We start from the raw sequence: 21,878 nt of genomic DNA, 5'->3' as shown, positions 1-21,878 counted from the left end.
TTTACGACGTTACTAAGTGACACATCTGTAGTATCAGGTTGTTTCCTACCCAATGCACAATACACAACTAACAACGCACCACAGAGGACAACTATCACTCCCACTACTGACCCAGTCACCACCCAGCCCGATGCCATGGTAACGGTTTGAGGAGATGACGTCTCCAGATTCTCTGACGTTTCTCTCATGGGTACAGAGTGAGCATCGTTCCCTTCTCTCAAATCTGTCATCACCTGATTAAAGGCTCTAGCTGCTACCGTAACGTTAGTAACGTTTTGAAATATCTCATATTTTTCAGCCTGTTGCAGGTTCGGGTCCTCATCGCTCCAACTACTGGCTGTTGGTGGCAACAAGGACGAAGTGGTGACGTCAGAGGGACGAATGTTCTGACCTTCTGTGGGACAGAGACCGTTAGGATCACAGGGGTTGACTGGGTAGGTTGATTTGAACTCATCTATCACATCCCGAACTGCATAACAGCCTGAAATATGTCCATTTAACCTGTGGAACTCTATGTCCTCTACTATAGGAGGTGTTTTACAGCGGAACAAAGACTGGTCTTTATACATGTCGCGTGCCAAACCATTTACCCTTAGGAACTTTACGCATCTTGATGACGTCTCATTTCGGCACTTTTCTGCAAGTATCGCAACATTATGTATCCAAGCTATTTTGCAGTCACAGTGGAAAGGGTTACCCGCCATGAAAATTTCGTATGGTACACTGCATCCGTTTGGTACGTACGGATTTAACCCAATATCGCACATCGGCAATGTCTTTAGGTTATTGTAAGAAATGTCCACCTTTCTCAAGTTGGACAGGAACGTCTTCACAGGATAGAGGTTCATACAGAAAAGCAGATTATGTGACAAATCCAAATGAACTAACTTTGGCATGTTCTTTAGACAAAACCAAGGGAAGTAACTGATGCTATTGTTTTTTAACATCATCGTGTTCAAATAGGGCAGCGCCATGCAAGGAAACGTGGTTAGGGCGTTGTTGGGAAGCTGAAGCTGACAGAGTTTTAAGGGCAGATCTTTCGGAACACTCGTTAAGCCTTTGTTGTCACAATATATTCGGGGTAAAATGAAATGATGTACCCAAAGTAAAGTATTGCTATGCCAATTCTTAACATGACATCCTTGAGAGAGCAGTTGTGAAAGTGCTGATGCTTCACAGTTGTGCGGTACGTTTATAAGAGTGAGGATCACAGCATGGACAACAATCATGCTGGATGACATGTAGTGGTGTTGCACGTTTCCCTTCAGTGAAAAAAACGTTAAAAGAAAGCCTTTCGTCAGGGAATGAAACACTAGATTGACATACACAGTTTTCTATGACTATTGTACTACATCTACCCTAATTTCATTATTACAACAATCATATTACTACTCTACAAATGTCATCAGTAGAGTATAGCATTCGACTGTTTCATTAGTTCAGTCCAAAGAAATACCACTTAGCTCGCCTGACAATTGCTGGGCACAACGCTGTCCCTGCTCTTGTCTGGCGGCTGGTCTCGGGCCTCTGATGACGGTTCTTAAGATTTCCCTGCCACACTCTTCATCTGGAGACCGGACTTGTTAGACATTGTCAGTGGAAGTCTCACATCTTCTGATCTGCTGGAAATGGAACAACACGATTCAGGTTCTAGATACGCAAAAGGAATGTTTTGTTCTTCTCATGAGACTGAGGGAAAAGTACTGCATTCATTACAAAGTTAACGTGATTTTTACGCACAGACTTGGTATTGTGATGACACGTGTAAAAGGGGGCGACTTAGCCATTATAAAGACATGCCGGCGCTGAGGACTTGAAAGCTTTATGCAGACATAGTCTGTCTCAGCAAAAATTATTGGTCTCTGACACTTTATTTTCAGCTTAACCAGGTTTCATGTCATGCACAATACCGTCCTGAACCATGAAAGTGTTCAAATAGCTGTGTTTACATATCTGGTATATAACATAAAATGTCATAATGAGTACTGGATCATTTACATACCTTCGAAAACATAAGCTACACCCGAGTCTGTGAGAAAGAAGTGTCTGCCGCTGTGCCACAGAACCAGTCAAGAAAAAATAAGATGTTTCCGAGCTCAATTGTCTGCCTCTCTTTGACATTTCACGATCTGTGTGTCATCACCGTTATGGCAATCTCTTCTCACGTGGCTTTGTCAGATATGAATACGTAAACAGGTCACGTCCTGCTCCTCTGTGAGATAAAACGTAGTTTTCAGACTTGAATCATGCTGTTCATTTGCAGAACTTCACGTTACACAGAAACTTTGGAATTGCTCCCTGTAATAGACATGTATGCAGTGCTACTTACCAGTACCCAAAGAAATGAATTGCAAATATTGAATCCCCTATCATACTCTCTCGACCTTTGACTTTCTTTTGACTTCAGAAACATCCTTTTTGTTGTAGAAATTTTTTACTTTCTTAAAGGACATCTCATTACGTTAAGTTGGAGACAAGACGCTGCCTCCCGTAACACCTGCCGAGAAAAGGTGTTGATTCGTCTGGAAATGACGTCACAGGAGCTGGTCACGTGATCAATCACCTTGTCAGTTGAACTTCATTTTCTCAAATGTAATTCTGTTCTTTTCGGTGTTTAAGTGAATATATAGTAAACCAATCCACTCGTTCAGAAATTGTCAGAAATCCAAAATATATCAATATTTATTGTAAAGTATTTTTTTTGGTTTTTGTTATCATATTTCGTCACTATTTTGTATTCATTTATGCTTATTTCTTGCCTATTTATTTTTTTGTATATATATATTTGGTGGTGACACTGGTAGAAGTTTGTAAACTTGAGTGCGTCGTCACTTTGTCTGTAAAATAAAGAGTGTATCAAGTAACCTTTCCGATCGTGTGTGGGTGGCTAGAGCAGACCAATCCGGACGTGCTCTAATGTTCCCTCTGCCTGGCAATATGTGAGTAACCCTACTGATCGTGCGTGCACGTGGGCGTGATTTCAGTAGACTTTTGTGCACGTGTGTGAATGTTTCTTCTGCTTGGGAAGATGCATGATAACAATAGGAATTGGGGAAGGAGGCACTCAAGCTAACCGACATCTTTCGCACCGCAATCGTCCTTCAGTAAGACAGCTGGAGCCGCATGGTTCACGTTTGGAACGCTTTATTCAGTCTTTTACACAAATCGATTTCGCCGATGTGGCTTCTTCAGTGGTTAAGGCTTAAATGACACAAGTTCATGAAGTCCTCACTTTTATACAATCTAGTGCAAATTGGGAAGATGTATGATAACAATATTACTAAACGCAAGAAATGCTATAAAATGTAAACACAGTTAGTATCGTTTATTGGCACAAAATCAATAAACATCTCTCAACGGTTATGCGTTATGTATCATATCAAAAATCAATATTCTCAGCTTGAGGTGTTGAAAATTAAGTTCACTTCAAAACCATCCACGAGCAGTACTCTAAAAAAATATAGCAGATGCTAGATTTTAAACAATACTTAGGTTCACATATGTAGCGCCCAGGCTCCACAAGTTTGATCAAACATGACCAACAAAGCCATGCACGTGCCTGTGATGATAAACTTTTACGGCGAAACGTAGTCAGACAGACCAGTAGACCAATACGATCACAGATATGCTCTTTCGAAAACCATTCCCAGTTGTACTCGCAAAAAATGCAGTGGACGCCAAATGTCAAACAGTGCTAAGTGTTACATATGCAGTGCCCGGGCTTCACAAGTTTGATTAAACAGTGTGACTACGAAGGTACAATATGACGTTGAAAAGTAGTTAGATCAGTTAACACATACAGCCATACATGCATATTCACACTGATACTTCTCAAATCATACTAAGCTTCCTATATACCATACTTGAGTAACTCAGCAACCCCTTCAGAGAGAGGTTTTACATCATTATTGCCAACATATGGCTGATATTTGCAGAAACTAAGTGATATGAATGCTTCTCTCACAATTCTATATATTAATGGTGCTTTGTATATCTCAATGTGGATGGTGGATGGCAACGTACAGGAGACCCATTTATCAGGCTCTCATATCACATAGATTATCACGACATTAATCACTTAAGATACGTCTAATATAATCACTATCAGTGACACATAGAGTTCATGCTAAATTTCTGAACTCGTGATATTTAAAAAAAATGGGATCAATATAAACATACCGTATTCTACAACAGTGACTCATATGTATAAATAGTTATATTTGATATTTTACACATTATCATATCATTTGACAAATATGAAAAGACCTACTACATATGTCAGCATGATATCCTGTAAGCATTACATTCTCTTAGAAATTACATAACATTGTTTGATGATACCTTGTGTCTATGGCAGAGGACGACAAGAGCGCATCAACTCACACACATGTTAAAGATCACACAAAGACAATGTCTTCAGGTTTTTGTGGGAAAGGTCCACCCTTTTCAAGTTGGGCATGAAATATTTCACAGGATAGGGGCTGACACAGAACATCACACGTTACACCTGTGATGTCACAGAAAAATAAGAAAGCGTGATTGTCTGCCTCTTTCTTTGGACAGTTGGTCACATGGTGGGCATCTAATAACGCCCGCACAATCTCTTCTTGTGATATGTATGCTGCCATTCAGATGATTTTTCTGTTTTGCTGATTCAGAAAGGAATCCCATTTCAAAGACCAGAGGTCATAATTAGCCACTGCTTTACATCATCAATTCTATTTTCATCGAAACCATCACCAATCTGACATGCCTGTTCACAGTCCTGTATGCCCTCGCTGGTCTGAGAGTTGGGACCTTCTTTTTCCTAATAACTGATTTTTTCTTCCTGATTCAACTTACCCAATATGATATTGAGGTACATGAAAAACGTAAGGCGACCTTGCATACGGTTCAATTGCGTCAGGTATAGTTTCGTACGTGTGGGAGTCCAATTCTGGAGCATCGTTGAGACCTTCCTGATCATCAGCCTGAGTGTTCTGACCGGCGGTAGTTTGATGATACCAAACGTTGTTTACAAGTTGGCCAGCGGCCATGTTGCTTACGTGACAAAGGGAGACATTCGTGTTCTCAGATTGTTTCCTAACCAATGCACAATACACAACTAACCCCACACCACAGAGGACAACTATCACTCCAACTACTGACCCAGTCACCACCCAGCCTGATGCCATGGTAACGGTTTGAGGAGATGACGTCTCCAGATTCTCTGGCGTTTCTGTCATGGATACAGAGTGAGCATTGTACCCTTCTTCCAAGCCTGTCACCTGATAGACGGTTCTAGCTGCTGTCAAGGTAGCATTGGTAACCTTGTCAGATATTTCATAAATCTTAGTCTGTTCCAGTTTTGGTTCCTTAGTCCATAGTTCTGAATTACTGGTTGCTACTGGCAACAGGGAAGAAGTGATGACGCCCGAGGGACGAAGGTCCTGATGTTCTATGGGGCAGGAACTGTTAAGATCACAGTGATCGAAATCGAAACTTCTACTAAACACATCTGTCTCATCCCAGACTATATAACATCGTGAGATATTTTTCATCCTGTGGAGTTCTACGTTTTCTACTGTCGGTGGAGTTTTACAGCTGAACAAAGAAGGGTGGTACATGGCGAGTGCAAGTCTATTTCTTCTGAGGAAATCTAGGCACTTCGATGATGTTTAACCCCAGCACTTTGCCGCTAATAGGGCGAAATCAATGATCCAAGTTATCTTGCAGTCACAGTGGAAAGGGTTACCCACAATGATAGGTATGTAGGGTATACTGAGTCCATCTCGTACATACCCGTCGAACCCAACATCGCACATAGACAATGTCTTAATGTTATTGTAGGAAACGTCCACCCTTTTCAAGTTAGGCAAGAAAGACTTCACAGGATAGAGATTGACACAGAAGAGCTGATTATGTGACAAATCCAAATGAACTAGGCTGCGCATGTTCTTAAGACAATACCAAGGGAAGTAACTGATGCTATTGTTCTTTAAGATCATGTTGTTCAAATAGGGCAGGGCCATGCAAGGAAACGTGGTTAGGGCGTTATTGGGAAGCTGAAGCTCAAAGAGGTTTAAAGACAGTTCCTTCGGAACACTCGTTAAGCCTTTGTTGTCACAATGTATTCGGGGTAGATGAGAGTGAGGTAGTAAAACTAAATCCTTATTGTCCCAATTTTGAACGTTACATCCTTGAGACCTCAGTATTGAAAGTGCTGATGCTTCACAACTACGAGGTACGTTTACAAGAGAGAGGATCACAACCTGAACAACAATCATGATGGATGGCATGGTGTATGTGGTGTAGCACAACTGCTTCCGGGATGGTGTATGTGGTGTAGCACAACTGCTTCCGGGATGGTGTATGTGGTGTAGCACAACTGCTTCAGGGATGGTGTATGTGGTGTAGCACAACTGCTTCAGGGATGGTGTATGTGGTGTAGCACAACTGCTTCAGGGATAACAGTTTGAAATATCGTAAAGAGAAACAACTGATTAACATACACAGGTTTGTATTATTGTATCTACTGTACCTTCTGCGCACTATAACTCCGATTTTATGTCATGGACAGAAGACAGAATCAGTTGTATTCTTGTACCGTCCATTAAACGTACCAGTTAGACAGGCCGGTCATTGATTGGAACGGAACCTGCCGGGCACAACGTCTTGGACATGTGATGATGGTTCTTAAGATCCCCTGCCCACACCCTTGATGTGGAGACCGAACGTTACAGCTCCGTTAGTAGGCCCTTCTGCTTATCCGCTGGAAATGGAACAACGCGAGTTAGATTGCAGAAGTGCATGCAGCAGGAATATTTTGTTATACTTAAGAGACAGAGGTAAAAGCAACGCATGCATCACTAACGTCACCCTTTGTACTTGGAATTGGCATGATGAAAAAACGACGAAGCCATTAAAAAAGACATAGTAATGAACATTTGAAACCTCTATGCAGACATAATCTGTATCAGACGAATTGCATGGTCACCGACACCTTTTTACACTGCTTTACCTGTTTTCATTACATGACCAATGCCATCATTTACATACCTTTGAGGAGCATAAGACACATCGAAGAACATTAAATTATGATGAATACTGAATCCTTTACATACCTTCAATAAACAAACTTGTGAGAAACAAGCGTCTTCCTCTGTGCCACAGAACCTCCTGTAATGGCGCAGTTGACAAAAACAGGATGTTTCAAGCTTAATTGTCTGCCTCTCTTTGAGATTTCTCGGTTTGTGTGTCACCACAGCTTGACATTCTCTTCTCCTGTGGTTTAAATTGTGGCTTAAATTGAAAAATTTTATGGTAACATTTACTCTACAAGCCGTCACTGACCGAAAACAATTTCCATAATCTTCTAATCTATTGTGACTGTAATCTTTCCTTTCTGTAGTGTTTTTATCTCCCTTTTGTTAACAGAAGTTGCAACATTAATATTGATATTATTCAGAGAATTGTACTGGACTTCTGAGAAGCGGGCCTTGACTCAAAAGTTGTATCATCAAAGGTTGTATGGGAAGAAGCAAATAGACTAGTTCTGAATGTGGGCAAAACAAAGTCAATTGTTCTCGGTAGTCCTCACAAACTGAAACAAAACACACATCTACAGCTCACTATGGGCAATCAGACAATAGAACAACTAGAATAGGCAAAACTGCTTGGCATTTCGGTGGACCAAAAGTTATCCTGGGATCAACAACTTGACAAAGTTAAGTCGAAAATGTCAGGTGCGCTGGTATCTCTCAAGAAATCCAAAAATGTCATTACATGCGCTACCTTAAATATTTATATGGCGTCTGCCGATGGCGGAGTGGGAAGAACAGACGATGATCTGTCAGGACGTCACTGACTAGTCACGTGATGGATGTATAACCTTTATCTACTTTATCTATTTATCAATATTTAGGGTGGTCCCTTCAGTTAACAAAGTAACTGATTTCCAAGGGAGCACTTACATTACATGATAAATCATAACAAATCAGGATACAAAAGGATAACTTAAGATAAACTTAATGAGTAATCAATTCACAATCATATAACTTTTAAAGCAGGAATGATACTTAACATGTTTCATCAATTCAGTCTTACGTCTTTCTAATCGCCAAGTCCGAGAAACACCAGCAGCGGCGCACCTGCACTAATCTTCAGTCAGATCTATCGGTGGCAGTGACAGTATCCAAATGGCAAAATCAGTACTAGTATTATTGGGCACCGAATTATGTCAAGACGTCTTCGCTGGCTGGTCACTTGATAGGCTTATCATCTACTACCCACTATATTCCATACTTGTAACATGAGTGAACAGTTTGTGGCTTGTCCAGATTGTGAAAAGAATGAGGAGGCAAAGAGTAGATTGTTTTTTAACCTCTACTTATTCATGAGAAGCTCAAATCGGCATGCAAGTAATTTTTCATTGAGGTTATGAGGGAAGAGGCAGGGGTCAGGCAAAACATAACAGAGATACAGATTACATCATTTAAGCCGGGAAATAGCCTGCCGTCAGATATGAATCAGATCTGAGGATTACCCTTAATTTCTACGCATTTTGTTTTGCAATATTTAGCAAAGTAGTATAATTGCATTTGTTTTTACTCTTCGTATACTCCTGGCAATATGAATAATTCAAGTACCTTCACTTTCTGTGATATGAAACGCAGTTTCAAAGCTAAAGATTGGAGACTAGTTTCGACGGTCGAAAGTACGATGTTGGTGATTCATCCAACATGAATTGTTTCCATCTTTTTGAGTACAGACATTCATCCGTCTCGCAGCCACTATTCAGGATTATTCTCATTTCGGCGAGTTGTAGCTGAAGCTTGGGAGTTTCAGACATTCAGAACTCCTCCGATACTCTTTGATAAACTCGATTTAAGTCCCTGAAGCGTAAAGAACAGATTTAGAAGAAAGAACCCATTGACATTTGCACAGAAAGATATTTGGGACATACAACCGTTTGGAGCTGTTTGACAAGACAGGCAGATTCCTCAAGCACATCACTACAGAAATCAAGCGACCACATTCTGTTGCCATGGCATCAAAAGGACAGCTGGTAGTGGCAGCTATGGGGAAACACACCACCAACATGATTTTTTTTTGGAAGAAAGGAGTATCTCAAAGCTTACTATTGAAAAATTTTCCCGGAAGTCTCTTTGTACACTTGAACTACGATTCACTGAAATGCAAATAGACGCCCCCGTATGACGTCGACGATCAGTGCCGCCTTTCCACGACGCACCCTTTCTTGATGTAGAAAGCCTTATAACGCGTAGGTTTCATAAGTTGTCTCCGCTGTTTGCCTACGCCTGTACCGAGCAGCGCTTCGCCCAGTGTCAGACGTGTTCTTGTTGACCAGAAACCTGACCAGAGCCATGATGCCGAGAGGGCAGCAGCAGTCTCAAACCTGTGGCCCCGGAGGTAGGATTTGTTGTGCGTAGAATTTGGGGAAATTATCCCTTTCTGATCTACATACTTTTGGGGTTGCTGTTATCTTTACCACGCTGGTGTAACCACCATTTATCTGGTGTGTCGTTATTAAGAATACCATTTTTTTCTAAAGTTAGGCCACAGCAAGTAAATTTTATGGATGACATCCTCCACAGACTCCAAAACTAATGAGATAGGGCAAAAAGAAACAAGGTGGACAAAAAAAACAAGATTCCTATATTTTCAAATTTTGAGATCATACATCTTGTTAAACAAGGCTTGAGGCGACAAAATATATCATTTATTCCTGTATTCAACGAATGCGGTTTCAAATATAATATAAGACTTGATTCAACAGTAAACATGCTCTAGTAGATGTGTATACATCTCAATAGACTAACTTCAACAAATGCAGAAAAGAGCGTGTTCTACCATCATCTAAAGCAACTACACCGGCTATATAGATACAGATACACCTAGCGGTGAGAAGACTACCAAAACGCTGGCATATAAGAATATTTTAGGTTTTAGCCTGGAATCCAAACCTATTATAGCTCCCGAGTCTCCTTTGCGGAGAGGAGACTCGGGAGCTATAATAGGTTTGGATTCCAGGCTATTTAGGTTATGCAGAAGCAAAGAACCACATCGCCCATTCACTTGCCAATCTAATGAAACTATTCACGGTTTACAGATAGCTTCCTGATTGTGAAATTTTTCCCTCCAGGCACCACACCCATGCAGTACGCTCAGACCAATTGGATGGCACTTGCGAACATGGCTGCGAGCATACCCAACCCCATGTACATATCAAGAGCAGGTAAAGCTGTTGCCGATTCCTGTTGACGTTCTTTTGTTGCTTTTGCTGGATTTATGATTCAGTATTGAATCCCAACCCTGTGCACACTACTCTAACTTCTAGTGTGTGTCATGTACGCCGATGTAAAGTCAAACATGCGGACGGATTGATGTACAACATGGGAGATTACTGTGTCTGTAAACAGAAAAGGCATCCTGACTATAGCATGTGGGATATATGGGTTATATGGTACAATGATCAATATACACTGAAGCTTTCTCACTACATTCAAAAAGGAAGAAAATAGAAATTGCCTATGGCGTCACAAATTCGAAGCAAATACCTTCTTGCATCCTGGAGTCAGGCTTAATTTAGGGGTGCACATTGCTTTCATAAGTGCCTACTTTCACGTAGTCGGAACTAAGCCTTAAGAGATCACTTTTCTTGTTTGCTCAACCGACAGACTATACTGTAAATCATGAACACAAGACGAAATGGTCCCGCTTCTGCAAGACGTTGTTGCTCACCACAGGCCTTCTGATCACCGTGGTAGTCGTCGCACTGTTGCCATATCTTACAGGTCAGTATCTTTTTTTGGGTAAGAGCTATAAGATCAGTCACTGACGATAGATAGCAGAAGCTGACTGAAACGTCAGACCGCTTCCGAATTTTCTCCCAGTTGCTTGAATAGACTAGTACTGTCATCTGTCGTATCTTATTACCTGGATGCCTAACCTGCATTAATGTAGAGCTAAGATCACATTGGTAGGTTCGATCCACATTCTTTTCGAGAGGTGTGGTGGGTTCTTTAACGTGCTCGAGGTGCAAGGTATGTCTCACCTCAAATCAAAACTGGGACCTCTATTCAACGTTCCATCTTGAGACCATCCGAGATGACTCAATGTAAAGAGGAATTTCGTATAAAGTGCCTTTCTCAATGGCATAGCATCAATAGCACAGCATCGAGTACTGCCAGGGATTCGAACTTTAGGCCTCAAGATGCCATTTGATTGCAGATTCCGGGAACTACTTTTGAAACTGTATGGTATAATAACAACTCTGAAAGAAAGGCATTTCCTTCCCTCTGTCTAAAACAACAGTTAAAATGACTACTCTTTCGAGGGAGGTAGGGGAGCTCCGAGACTGGAAGATGAAGACTAATGAGCTACTTGCAGCAGCGCTGGAAGGTAAGTAATACTTCCTTTAATAAAGAAATGCTAAAAATACTTCCTTACGTCATATGATAGTGTCTGCACTCACGTGACTATGACGTATTGGATAGTTGGATTCTTATGATTAAGTTTTCATAGTTGCGTAATCAACATCATACATCATGCATTTCAGTAGGTCTGACCAACCAGCATGGCTACCATGGCACCCCATACCACTCACCGTGTTTTTCTTCTTTAAACCATGCATACCAGGGTCTGACGGGCCTACTCGAGAAACAGGACCCACGGGGCCAGCTGGCAATGTGTCTGATGGCCATCCTGGGGCCCAAGAAGAAAGGGGGCTCACGGGGCCAGCTGGCCATGTGTCTGCCGGCCATACTGGGGCCCAAGGAGAATGGGGACCCATGGGGCCAGCTGGCCATGTGTCTGACGACCATCCTGGGGCCCAAGGAGAAAGGGGGCCCACGGCACCAGCTGGCCATGTGTCTGATGACCATCCTGGGGCCCAAGAAGAAAGGGGGCTCACGGGGCCAGCTGGCCATGTGTCTGACGACCATCCTGGGGCCCAAGGAGAAAGGGGGCCCATGGGGCCAGCTGGCCATGTGTCACATAATGCTGGGCCTAGTAGGTCTCAAGAAGACAGTGCTGGCTTTGTGTCTTTTGGGCCAACTGGAGGTTCTTATCTGGAAGGTACTCGGGGTGTTATCAGAATATTCAGAATATTGGTGATTTGTAAGGAAATGCAAAATCAATGTCACATTTCCAATACAATTATTTCATTGGATTCAGAAAAATAGTCTCTAAAGATACAGATTACACATGCTACTATGGTTGAATACCCCTTTGATGCCATTTTTCTTGTACAGCTGTTTGCCCCGAAGGATACAGCAAGTGGCGCGGAACTTGCTACAGGGTTTTCAACATACAAAAGAACTTCAGCGAAGCGGCCGCGATCTGCCGTCAAGAAGGCGGCACCCTCGCCATGCCCCGAGACGCTGAGACCAACACCTTCATCGTCTCCTTGATTGACCCCGATACCTACTTCTGGATCGGCCTGCACGACCGACGCGAAGAAGGAACCTTCGAGTGGGTGGATGGCGCTCCACTGGGCAACTTCAGTGCTTGGGGTGGCGGCCAACCGGATGACCACGAGAGCGCCGAAGATTGCGTTCATTACCAGCTCAACGTCGAAAGCTGGAACGACGCGCCCTGCCACCACCACATGCCCTTCATATGCCAAGTCGTTTCAGGTACAAAAATATCATGGGAATCCGTCGTTCCTTTGTTCAGTTGTTCTCCTCGGAAGATTTTGACAAAAATGCCCCTGCAGTTCCAGAGCAAGCTGCTAGGGGGTCCAAACCTACACACCGTTTTTCTTACATCACAAGCTATCTGCCACAAAAAAAATCAAGACCATAGCACGTCCAGGTCAAAAGATGTTTAAAAAGTTCTGCTGCAGTAACAAGGTCACATACCAGGGGGCCAAAAATCAGCCTTGGCCTTCGTCTTCCCACCACCAACCCACATACCAAATATCGATCATAATCCATCCAGAGGTTCTTGAGTTATGCCGACTACGAATGTCCGGAAATACAGACAGCCAAAACAATATCTCCATTTTTCATGGAGATAACTAGCATTTTCCCCAAGCAGGGGTTTCGGCTGGGGGCTAGAAGTGATCGCGATATTTTTAACGTCTCCCTCCCGCCCCGATACCAATTTTCAAACGATTGCCGCGCTTTGGTGGCAGATATAAAAGGAGGGATACGTTAAAAATCGCGGGCAATTCTAACCCTCCGACAGGAAGTGCTTGGAGAATACAACTAGCAATCAAATGCAACACAGAGAGCTGTTGTCATTTCACTGCGCACATGAAACCATTGATCCCGTTATTATGCAACTAGTCTATAACATCCCATATTTCATGTTTTTTTCGTCTCCTTTTTCTTAGGACCTGCCTAGGGGACGGACCATTCATCATTGCAGGGCCGCTCTCCATCTTTCAGTATCGTGTAAAGTGCCAAGTCTGGCAAGCGACATTTAAAAGCTCAAGGTAGACAATACCAAGAAAAACATATATTCATTGAAAGACACACAACTTGAAAGAGTTATTAGTTGTTTAGTAATTTTGCCAATTTTGTTTGTCTCGGTCAATGGAAAATGGCTTTAGTGAACACCCTGCGTAACACCCCTGATGACCGCCTTGTACACGACTGGCTCCACTAGAACACTTTATTGTTTGTTTGTTTGTTTGTTTGTTTGTTTATTTTGAAACACCTGGGTAGCCTATTCAGTGCCAATACACTGGTTTTCGATAGGGCCCAGTTTTACATATACATACATGGAAAATAAAAAACAACTTACATACTGACTTAAATGTATTCAGGCTTGGAACTTGCTTAATGTAGGCTGGTAGTGAATTAAAGTGTTTTCAATTGTACCTAATGAGCACCTGTAAAACAGAAACTGCCCGGAATTCAGAGATGATATGACTACGTTGACCATAGAGATATGCATTAGTGTGTATTGTGTATGTTTGTGAATTGATGTCTTACTGGAATTACCGCTTTAGAAAATTGAAAAAAAGAAGACTCTTATGATCGCAATCAGGCACATTCTGACAATTGCATGTCGTTTACTTTAGCGAAATGGTGAAAACTAGCGGATGTAACGTTAAACACGGAATCAAATCCACACGCCAAGGCACGTGCTACTTTGGAAACAAGTGACACATGTTATCGTGTATTTTGAATATTTCGCGACCTTTAACGTCACTTTTTTTGGGGGGGGGGGTAATCTACTAGTAACAGTTGTCTTCAGAACAAGTCATATACTGTAAGCTAAGGTTCAGTTGTCACAGAGTACTTTTAATATACATATATAATCGTATTTATCTTAACACTAAGCAAGCGAACTGCAGGACAATGTCACTCAACTTCAAGACATTCAGTGATAGCTACAGAAGTCTCATAAATTTCCGTTATCGTTGGGGGGAGCTAAGGTGCAGATACTAGTATCTGAGGTCGTTTTGGGATAACACCAGTCCTATCCTGTTCAAAGTTGTAAACGAGTCCTTAGAATCCGGTCAGTGTTGACCCAAGGCTGACTGATGTTGTTGACATAGATGAAAGTAAGTTTTAGAGTCAGTCTATCCGGAGCACCCTAGCAGGCCCGATCTGCTCGGTACGTTACCTCCCATACTGGCCCTGCCATCTAAACCCTGTGTTTCTTGTAAGATTATAGATTGTATTCAGTGAAATGCCCAATATAGCCAATGGCACGAGATACATTGTAATGAACATTTTGTAGCCTTGCATTCCCATTCATGACTTATATTTCACAAACACATGTAGAATACAGACAATGGAGGAATGATTCAAACAACAAGGTAGACCATAAGTTATCAAACTGTTAGATTATTGGACTTTGAAATAAATATTACATAGGAACCCCTAATGTCTTCTTTTAGTTATGTACACTTCCTTAGTCACATCTGCTGCATTCTTGGCAACAAATGTTAGTCTTCACTTGAAAGTTCATCTGTGTTGGTAGAAGTTTAAAAGTTAAACTGTAATTTCCAACATTTTGGTTTCTGATGAGGGTGTACCAACAGTTTGGCCGTGGTAGAAACTTTGGACAGGCAAAACTTACAAAACCAAAAAATGTTTGGAGAGTTAAATTAAGAAAAGAATCAAAGACCATGATGTGTTCTTCCTTATGATATACTTGCTTGAGAGTCTGTAGCAGTCATTAGCTGCTAGTCAAATAATCTTAAAGAGAAACATCCTCGCTGCTCGGTAACTTGTAGTCTGTATCAGCCTTTGAGAGTCTTTTCGTGGATGGACCAACAGTTGGGCCATGGTAGCAACTTTGTACAGTTAAATCTGCCTTACTTGATGCAAGCAAAGGCATGGCAAAACCTGCCTATCATAAATGTACGGAGATTTAGATTTAAAAAAAAAAATCATCATCATCATCTTGTCGTGAGAGTGTCACATTGTAGCCCATAATGTCCCCTTTCTTATGAAACACTTGCTGGATGTCTAAGGTCACAAATTGCATCTGCAAGGAGCACTCATATCATCTTAAGAAACATCCTCGCTGCTCTGTAACTTGTAGTACGTATCTGACTGTGTAGGTCTCTGAAGAGGGTGCGCCAGCAGTTTGGCCATGTGGTTGTGGAACATGGTGACATTCGTGGCCACCTCATACACATAGGACAGGCATTTTCGGTCCAGATCGCAGATCGCATTGAAGATCTCCTGTGAAAAAGTGAAGTAAAGTGTGAGATATCAACAAGATAAGAACAATTCAACACATTCTGATGAAAAATATTACATCACACATTTAAAAAAAATCACATGGCTCAAAATGCCATCTGCATGTGCAGGTTAGTGAATGTAAAATCAGAGCTTTCTGATGTTAACCTGCATCTAACCTGCACTGGTCAATGTACCAGGTATTTGTTCCAAAATTGGTCTACACAGGTCACAGTCAGATTCCCAATTCTAATGTAGAACGAACCTAAGATGGTGCCAAGATTATCTTTCAAAAATCGTTTCTAAAAACAGAATAAGTGGTGCAGGTAAAATTTATCTATTTCTGGTAGTCTAGAATGATGCCTGCACTTGTGCAAGTATGCAGAAAAAAAGTCAAGCCCTGCATTATATAGCAATACAAAATTTTGTACAACCGGCAACTTAAGCATGGCAACTTTCCTACAAAAACTCAAGATCAGTTCAACCCCCTTAACTACTACTACTACTGTCAGTCAGTCTCTATGGACTATGACACAAACTGCGCAAAACAAAATTACACAAAAAGTGAGTAAAAGTATTCAAACAGTCAAAACATACAGAACAAAAGTTGGAGAAACAGTTCTGCTGGAGGCTTGTGGACGTACAGAGTAAAAAAAAACATAGCAGTTTTAACGTCTTATCCTTGCTGCCTAACCATGTGACTGTACAACCCATTTTACAACCATATAAAAGAAGAGTGTTACAAACTGACTATGCTGTGGTTGTCCTCTGCTGGAATCTCGTGGACATACAGTGTAAAAAACATAAGAGTTGAGCAGCTTTCTAAACATTTTAACGTCTTATCCCTGCTGCCTAACCATGTGACTGTACAACCCATTTTACAACCATATAAAAGAAGAGTGTAACAAACTGACTATGCTGTGGTTGTCCTCTGCTGGGGGCTCGTGGACGTACAGCGTAAAAAAAGCAGTTGTGCAACGTTTTAACGTCTTAGCCTTGCTGCCTAACCATGTGACTGTACAACCCATTTTACAACCATACAAACGAAGAGTGTTACAAACTGACTATGCTGTGGTTGTTCTCTGCTGGGGGCTCGTGGACGTACAGCGTAAAAAAACATAAGAGTTGAGCAGCTTTCTAAGCGTATTAACGTCTTATCCTTGCTGCCTAACCATGTGACTGTACAACCCATTTTACAACCACACAAACGAAGAGTGTTACAAACTGACTATGCTGTGGTTGTTCTCTGCTGGGGGCTCGTGGACGTACAGAGTAAAAAAACATAAGAGTTGAGCAGCTTTCTAAGCGTATTAACGTCTTATCCTTGCTGCCTAATGTGACTGTACAACCCATTTTACAACCATATAAAAGAAGAGTGTTACAAACTGACTATGCTGTGGTTGTCCTCTGCTGGGGGCTCGTGGACGTACAGCGTAAAAAAACATAAGAGTTGAGCAGCTTTCTAAGCGTATTAACGTCTTATCCTTGCTGCCTAATGTGACTGTACAACCCATTTTACAACCATATAAAAGAAGAGTGTTACAAACTGACTATGCTGTGGTTGTCCTCTGCTGGGGGCTTGTGGACGTACAGCGTAAAAAAACATAAGAGTTGAGCAGCTTTCTAAATGTTTTAACGTCTCACCTCTCCTGCCTAACCATGTGACTACATACAACCAATGTTTACAACCACACAAAAGAGGAGTTGTTACAAACTGACTATGCTGTGGTTGTCCTCTGCTGGGGGCTCATGGACGTACAGTGTAAAAAAACAATAAGAGTTGTGCAGCTTTCTAAGCGTTTTAACGTCTTATCGTTGCTGCCTAACCATGTGACTGTACAACCCATTTTCCAACCACACAAAAGAAGAGTGTTACAAACTGACTATGCTGTGGTTGTCCTCTGCTGGGGGCTCATGGACGTACAGCGCATCCAGGAACAGGTGGGGGGACTGGAGCAGCTCACCCAGCATCTGGGACAAACAGGGGAGAAAAACATACATGTACAAGCATGCTGAAGACATTGTTTACAAATAACAGACTCTTAAATGCATCGTATGTCATGTGTTGATTCCATGTCCAAAGTTGGCCCATGTTCCTAATCATAAGGGAGAGTAAAAGCCTTGGAAGAACTGTAGAATTATTCAAACTCTAAAATATGTTTTTATGTAAAACATGTTTCCTTGATGTATACTTTCCGTTATCTATTTTACTGGTGTCACAATGTCCTGTTACTTCTGTCACAAGTTTGTCACAAGTTTATGTTCTTTGTCATACTCCTGAGGGGGGGGGGTCTAAGTCAACACCCTAACCACAAGGCCATCATTGCTATAATTGTCTACCCAGATTATGAAAGAGGACTAATCCAACCTTCCCCCTGAATCACCTGTTGGCTGTCCTCCGGTGCAGCAGGCACACAGTGGGATCTTCCATACATCAGCAGAACTCGCACCACGTAGGGAGGGGGGATAATCTCAACCTCTTCTATCTCAGGCAGGGGAGCCAGCTGGACTCTACATGACAGAAAAACACAAAACTATGCTATTTGCACAACATAACAGTTCAGACAGCATACCTTGTATTTCATCAGTCAGGAATATTATCTGAAACGTCTGTTTTCAAATCTATCCAGTTGGTTGAGTAACTGATATCTTGTGTATCTTGCTACGTGGATGTCTAATCTTCATTAACGTATGCCATTTGTACCTGGATTGGCTGCTGAATAAAATGTAGTGCTAAAGATTGTAATTTGGAACGCCACTTTCTGAATATTTGCAGTATCATATTAGGCATAAATTTTATCATTCTTCTTTTATCAGCGTTTCGCAATCATTCAAATGAGTTTTCAAGGGCTGGTCATCAACATTTAACACAAACTTATAACTTGTAGGTGGAAAAGCTGAGATAATACTTGGTGGACAAGTTTATTTCAAATTCAGTATAGTTGTATTGCCAGTGCCTAGTGTACATATCACTTTATAGAGCTGTTAGTAACAAGACTTTCTACCATTTGGTTACTGAAGCCAGAAATGAAAGTACTCACATTTCTTGAAGTAGTTGTGCAACGTATGAGAAAAGGTCAAGGTGAAAAATTAAAAGAAATTAAACAAGGATATCTAGACTTATGATAAGTGATCTTTATACTGTATTTACTGATCACCTCTTACAGACTCATCTCATCTTAGTTCTAGTAGTTCAGACTCAAATGCAGTCAAGACTGCTAAACTAATTATAATGATATGCTAGCATACTAGCTTCTGATCTCAGCACTGTTTGCTTGTTTCTTTGTTTGTTGGTATTTGATACCCTGTAAACACCGGTGATCTTTGCTAAAGAGTTGTAGCTAACCACAACACAACAACATTACATTACATTAAACATTACATTAAATTACATTACATGTATGTCTGGCTGCCATACTCTTACTCCTACACATGTATCTGTAAAACAAGAAAGAAGCCAGTGTATGTGGCTTCAACATAAAAATTTAAGTTCAAGGATACTGAAGGTTGTTTGACATTCCATTGTTTCTTCCTGAGCTCTCAGGTCCTCACAGAACACGTCAGGGTCATGGGTGAAGTCTGTCACCTTCAGAATACAAAATCAACAGAATTCATCATCAACGTACTGTCAATTAAGTTCTTCTATCACCATCAAAGCTATATTGCACATGGGGGGAGGGGCTAGTAACAGCTTGGTCTCACAATTAATAAGAACAACATACTATCATAAGGCCTAGGACTGCCAGCCTTTTCCAGTAGCATGCAATGACAGCAAGCAACTGCAGCTAATAGTTACTGCTATGTTACATGTGTTAGACATGACAAGTTCTTTGTCCTGCCACCAGCTTTTAAGATGGTGTACATGTGTGCAGATACATACAAAGAGTCCATACTCACCAGTGTTGGAGCATCATGTAAGATCAGCAGGGCAAACTGGTGTCTTCTGTCCATCCTGCTCTTCGTCTTGACAAAAATCTCGATGACCCGTTTGGCGAGCGAGAGTGGGGAGAACCGAGACCCGTCTCTGGAGCTGACGTGTCGCGACGACATCTCTTTACTCATGTCCAGGCAGACCACCTATTGAGGAAGAAAATTCATTTCCCAAGTTAATCCGACAACTGCTGCATGCTTGTATGGATTTGCATATTACAACACAAACATTTAAAGTAAAAAAATGGTCCCATAGGCTTTTTTTAGGCTGTAGGGACAGTGGGTTGTTATCCACTTGGCCATGGGTCTAGTGCACGGTATTGAAAAGCAGAGCCCATTCCTCTCCTTCCACCGCATTTTTACCTCCCCAACCAAAGTCAGGTACCCATTCCTACACCTGGGTGGGTCCTGTAATACCATTATGAGTAGATCTATATGAAAAGAATGAAAGAATGGATGAATGGGGCAGAGTGAGTGAATGAATGAATGGATAAGAGATTAGTCGTAAGTAATAAGAAGTCCAGGAAGACTAGTGATGTACGGTATGTACCACTCAATGATTTTCTTTACTAATTTACATGTACCTCAAAGCCTTACGTCACTCATCAATGTCCTACATCACTGTTCTTTACTCGGCTGTTATACGAAATCAGCAAGAGAACAGTGCTTACGATCTTCTCTGGACAGTTGACCTTGGGCAGCAGTGCATGGATGGTTCCGTCAGAGCTGTCCTGAGAGTCCTGCGAACTTGACACTGTGCTGGCTAGGGAGTTCATCTCTTCACTCTCACCATGGGGGGCCTGTAGGGAACAGGAGGGAGGGAGTGAACAAGTGAATGAGTGAGTGAGTGAGTGAGTGAGTGAGTGAGTGAATAAATAATTGAGAGTGGGTGAGTGACAGAGTGAGTGAGTGATGGTGAGTGAGTGACTGAGTGAGCGAGTGAGTGACAGAGAGTGAGTGAGTGAGTGATCGATTGAGTAAGTGTGAGTGAGTGAGTGAGTGAGTGAGTGAGTGAGTGAGTGAGTGAGTGAGTGAGTGAGAGTGAGAGTAAAGTTCACTTTACGCTAAAAGCATAAATTCTGGCGCCGATTTTATATGATTTGGCTTCCGCAAACATCTGCTCGGAGATGCTACGGCCGCGTGGCGTGTTGGATACACCCGATCCCTCGATCTCGGAAGTTAAGCAATGCGCGGTCCGGACAGTGCTTGGATGGGGGACCAACCAAGGACGTCCGGATTGCTGTAGCCTCACGAAGCTTTCCACGAAATCGTCTTCCGGGAGGGACGTAAAACGGGGGTCCCGTGCTCGAGGAGGTGCCTCGAACACGTTAAACAGCCTCATTACCCTACACATTGGGTACCTGCCTGTGGCACTGGCTGCAAATACACCTGATATTATTATTATTAGTAGTAAACGCATACACACTAAATGAGATGTACCTCATCTCGCGGGGGGTCTTTCTTCTCTGCATCCTCCTCCTTCTCCTCCTCCTGGGTGGAGAGGATCTCTTCACTTTCACTTTGTGCACTTTCACTGACCGTGCTGTCTGGGATAACCTCTTCTTCTTCTGCTGTGCTCGCTGTAGAACTCATACTTTCACTTTCCTTAACTTAGAAGTCACTGGTTTGTAGAATTTGTGGTCAAATACGGCAAAGAAAGACAAAGACGTTTCATCCGTTCGTTCTGTCCGCTCGCGCCAAGTTTTTCTGCAGGTTTTGCTTCCGGGTCATCACACGCTGCTCTGAGGACGAGACTGTTTCCTGTTTACAAGCATATTTACTAATTACCTCCAGATAGATGCGTCATAAGTATCGTATCATTTTTTCATATAAAATGATTATCAACTAGGGGTTTACTATGGCAAGTTATTTTTTCATGCGTCATTTATTTGGATTATTAGTTCTGGGAACGAGATAGAATAGTCTATTATCAAAGGGGGTTCACTTTGACTAAAGAATGAGATATTTTCTATCAACTTAAAGCAACTAAACGACATAAAATGATATTTCAAGTTATTTTAACGATATAGTTTATACAATATATTTTTATATATTCCCAAAAAGAGACGTTCCAATATAACGAATGTTCAAGTCCAAAAAATCTTCTAACCTATATTGCGTAATACTTTCGTCCGTCCCCCAAATACGTCACCAATATGGCTGCCGATGGTGGAACGTAGCGAGAGAAAAGTGGACTAGGACGTTTCTCTCAATTTTTGTCTCATTTTGGACCTTTCAAACCTCGTGGTCGCTCCAGTTCCCCCCAAACATGGACTCGGGAACATAACAGACGATATAGAC

General features: G+C 41.8%; 2 protein-coding genes across 2 annotated transcripts; one reads left to right on the top strand and one right to left on the bottom strand.

The window, feature by feature from the left end:
• Nucleotides 1–12,253: 12,253 nt before the first annotated feature.
• Nucleotides 12,254–13,621, top strand: LOC136445252 (C-type lectin domain family 19 member A-like). Its single transcript, XM_066443153.1, has 2 exons — nt 12,254–12,638; nt 13,340–13,621. The coding sequence occupies exons 1-2, from the start codon at nt 12,371–12,373 to the stop codon at nt 13,348–13,350; spliced, it is 279 nt and encodes a 92-aa protein (XP_066299250.1). The 5' UTR covers nt 12,254–12,370; the 3' UTR covers nt 13,351–13,621.
• A 1,083-nt stretch (nt 13,622–14,704) lies between these two features.
• Nucleotides 14,705–21,796, bottom strand: LOC136445419 (BRISC and BRCA1-A complex member 1-like). Its single transcript, XM_066443423.1, has 9 exons — nt 21,688–21,796; nt 21,018–21,338; nt 20,249–20,377; nt 19,545–19,724; nt 19,149–19,233; nt 18,689–18,713; nt 18,032–18,158; nt 17,532–17,618; nt 14,705–15,650 (listed from the first exon to the last, which is right to left on the bottom strand). The coding sequence occupies exons 2-9, from the start codon at nt 21,168–21,170 to the stop codon at nt 15,474–15,476; spliced, it is 963 nt and encodes a 320-aa protein (XP_066299520.1). The 5' UTR covers nt 21,171–21,338; nt 21,688–21,796; the 3' UTR covers nt 14,705–15,473.
• Between the last annotated feature and the right edge of the window lie 82 nt (nt 21,797–21,878).

This window comes from Branchiostoma lanceolatum, chromosome 11, assembly GCF_035083965.1.
Source record: "Branchiostoma lanceolatum isolate klBraLanc5 chromosome 11, klBraLanc5.hap2, whole genome shotgun sequence".
Taxonomy (NCBI): Eukaryota; Metazoa; Chordata; class Leptocardii; order Amphioxiformes; family Branchiostomatidae; genus Branchiostoma; species Branchiostoma lanceolatum.
This window is presented reverse-complemented; position numbering and strand designations above follow the sequence as displayed.

Bases quoted from the DNA above. Each gene is read 5' to 3' on its own strand.
- LOC136445252 (XM_066443153.1), top strand. From the start codon at position 12,371: ATGCCCCGAGACGCTGAGACCAACACCTTCATCGTCTCCTTGATTGAC.
- LOC136445419 (XM_066443423.1), bottom strand. From the start codon at position 21,170: ATGAGTTCTACAGCGAGCACAGCAGAAGAAGAAGAGGTTATCCCAGAC. The intron at 18,714-19,148 runs GTATCCTTGAAC...ACCTTTTCTCAT, and splicing joins GGAATGTCAAACAACCTTCA to ACGTTGCACAACTACTTCAA. The intron at 18,159-18,688 runs GTGAGTACTTTC...TCTGTCATGTAG, and splicing joins GCACAACTACTTCAAGAAAT to AGTCCAGCTGGCTCCCCTGC.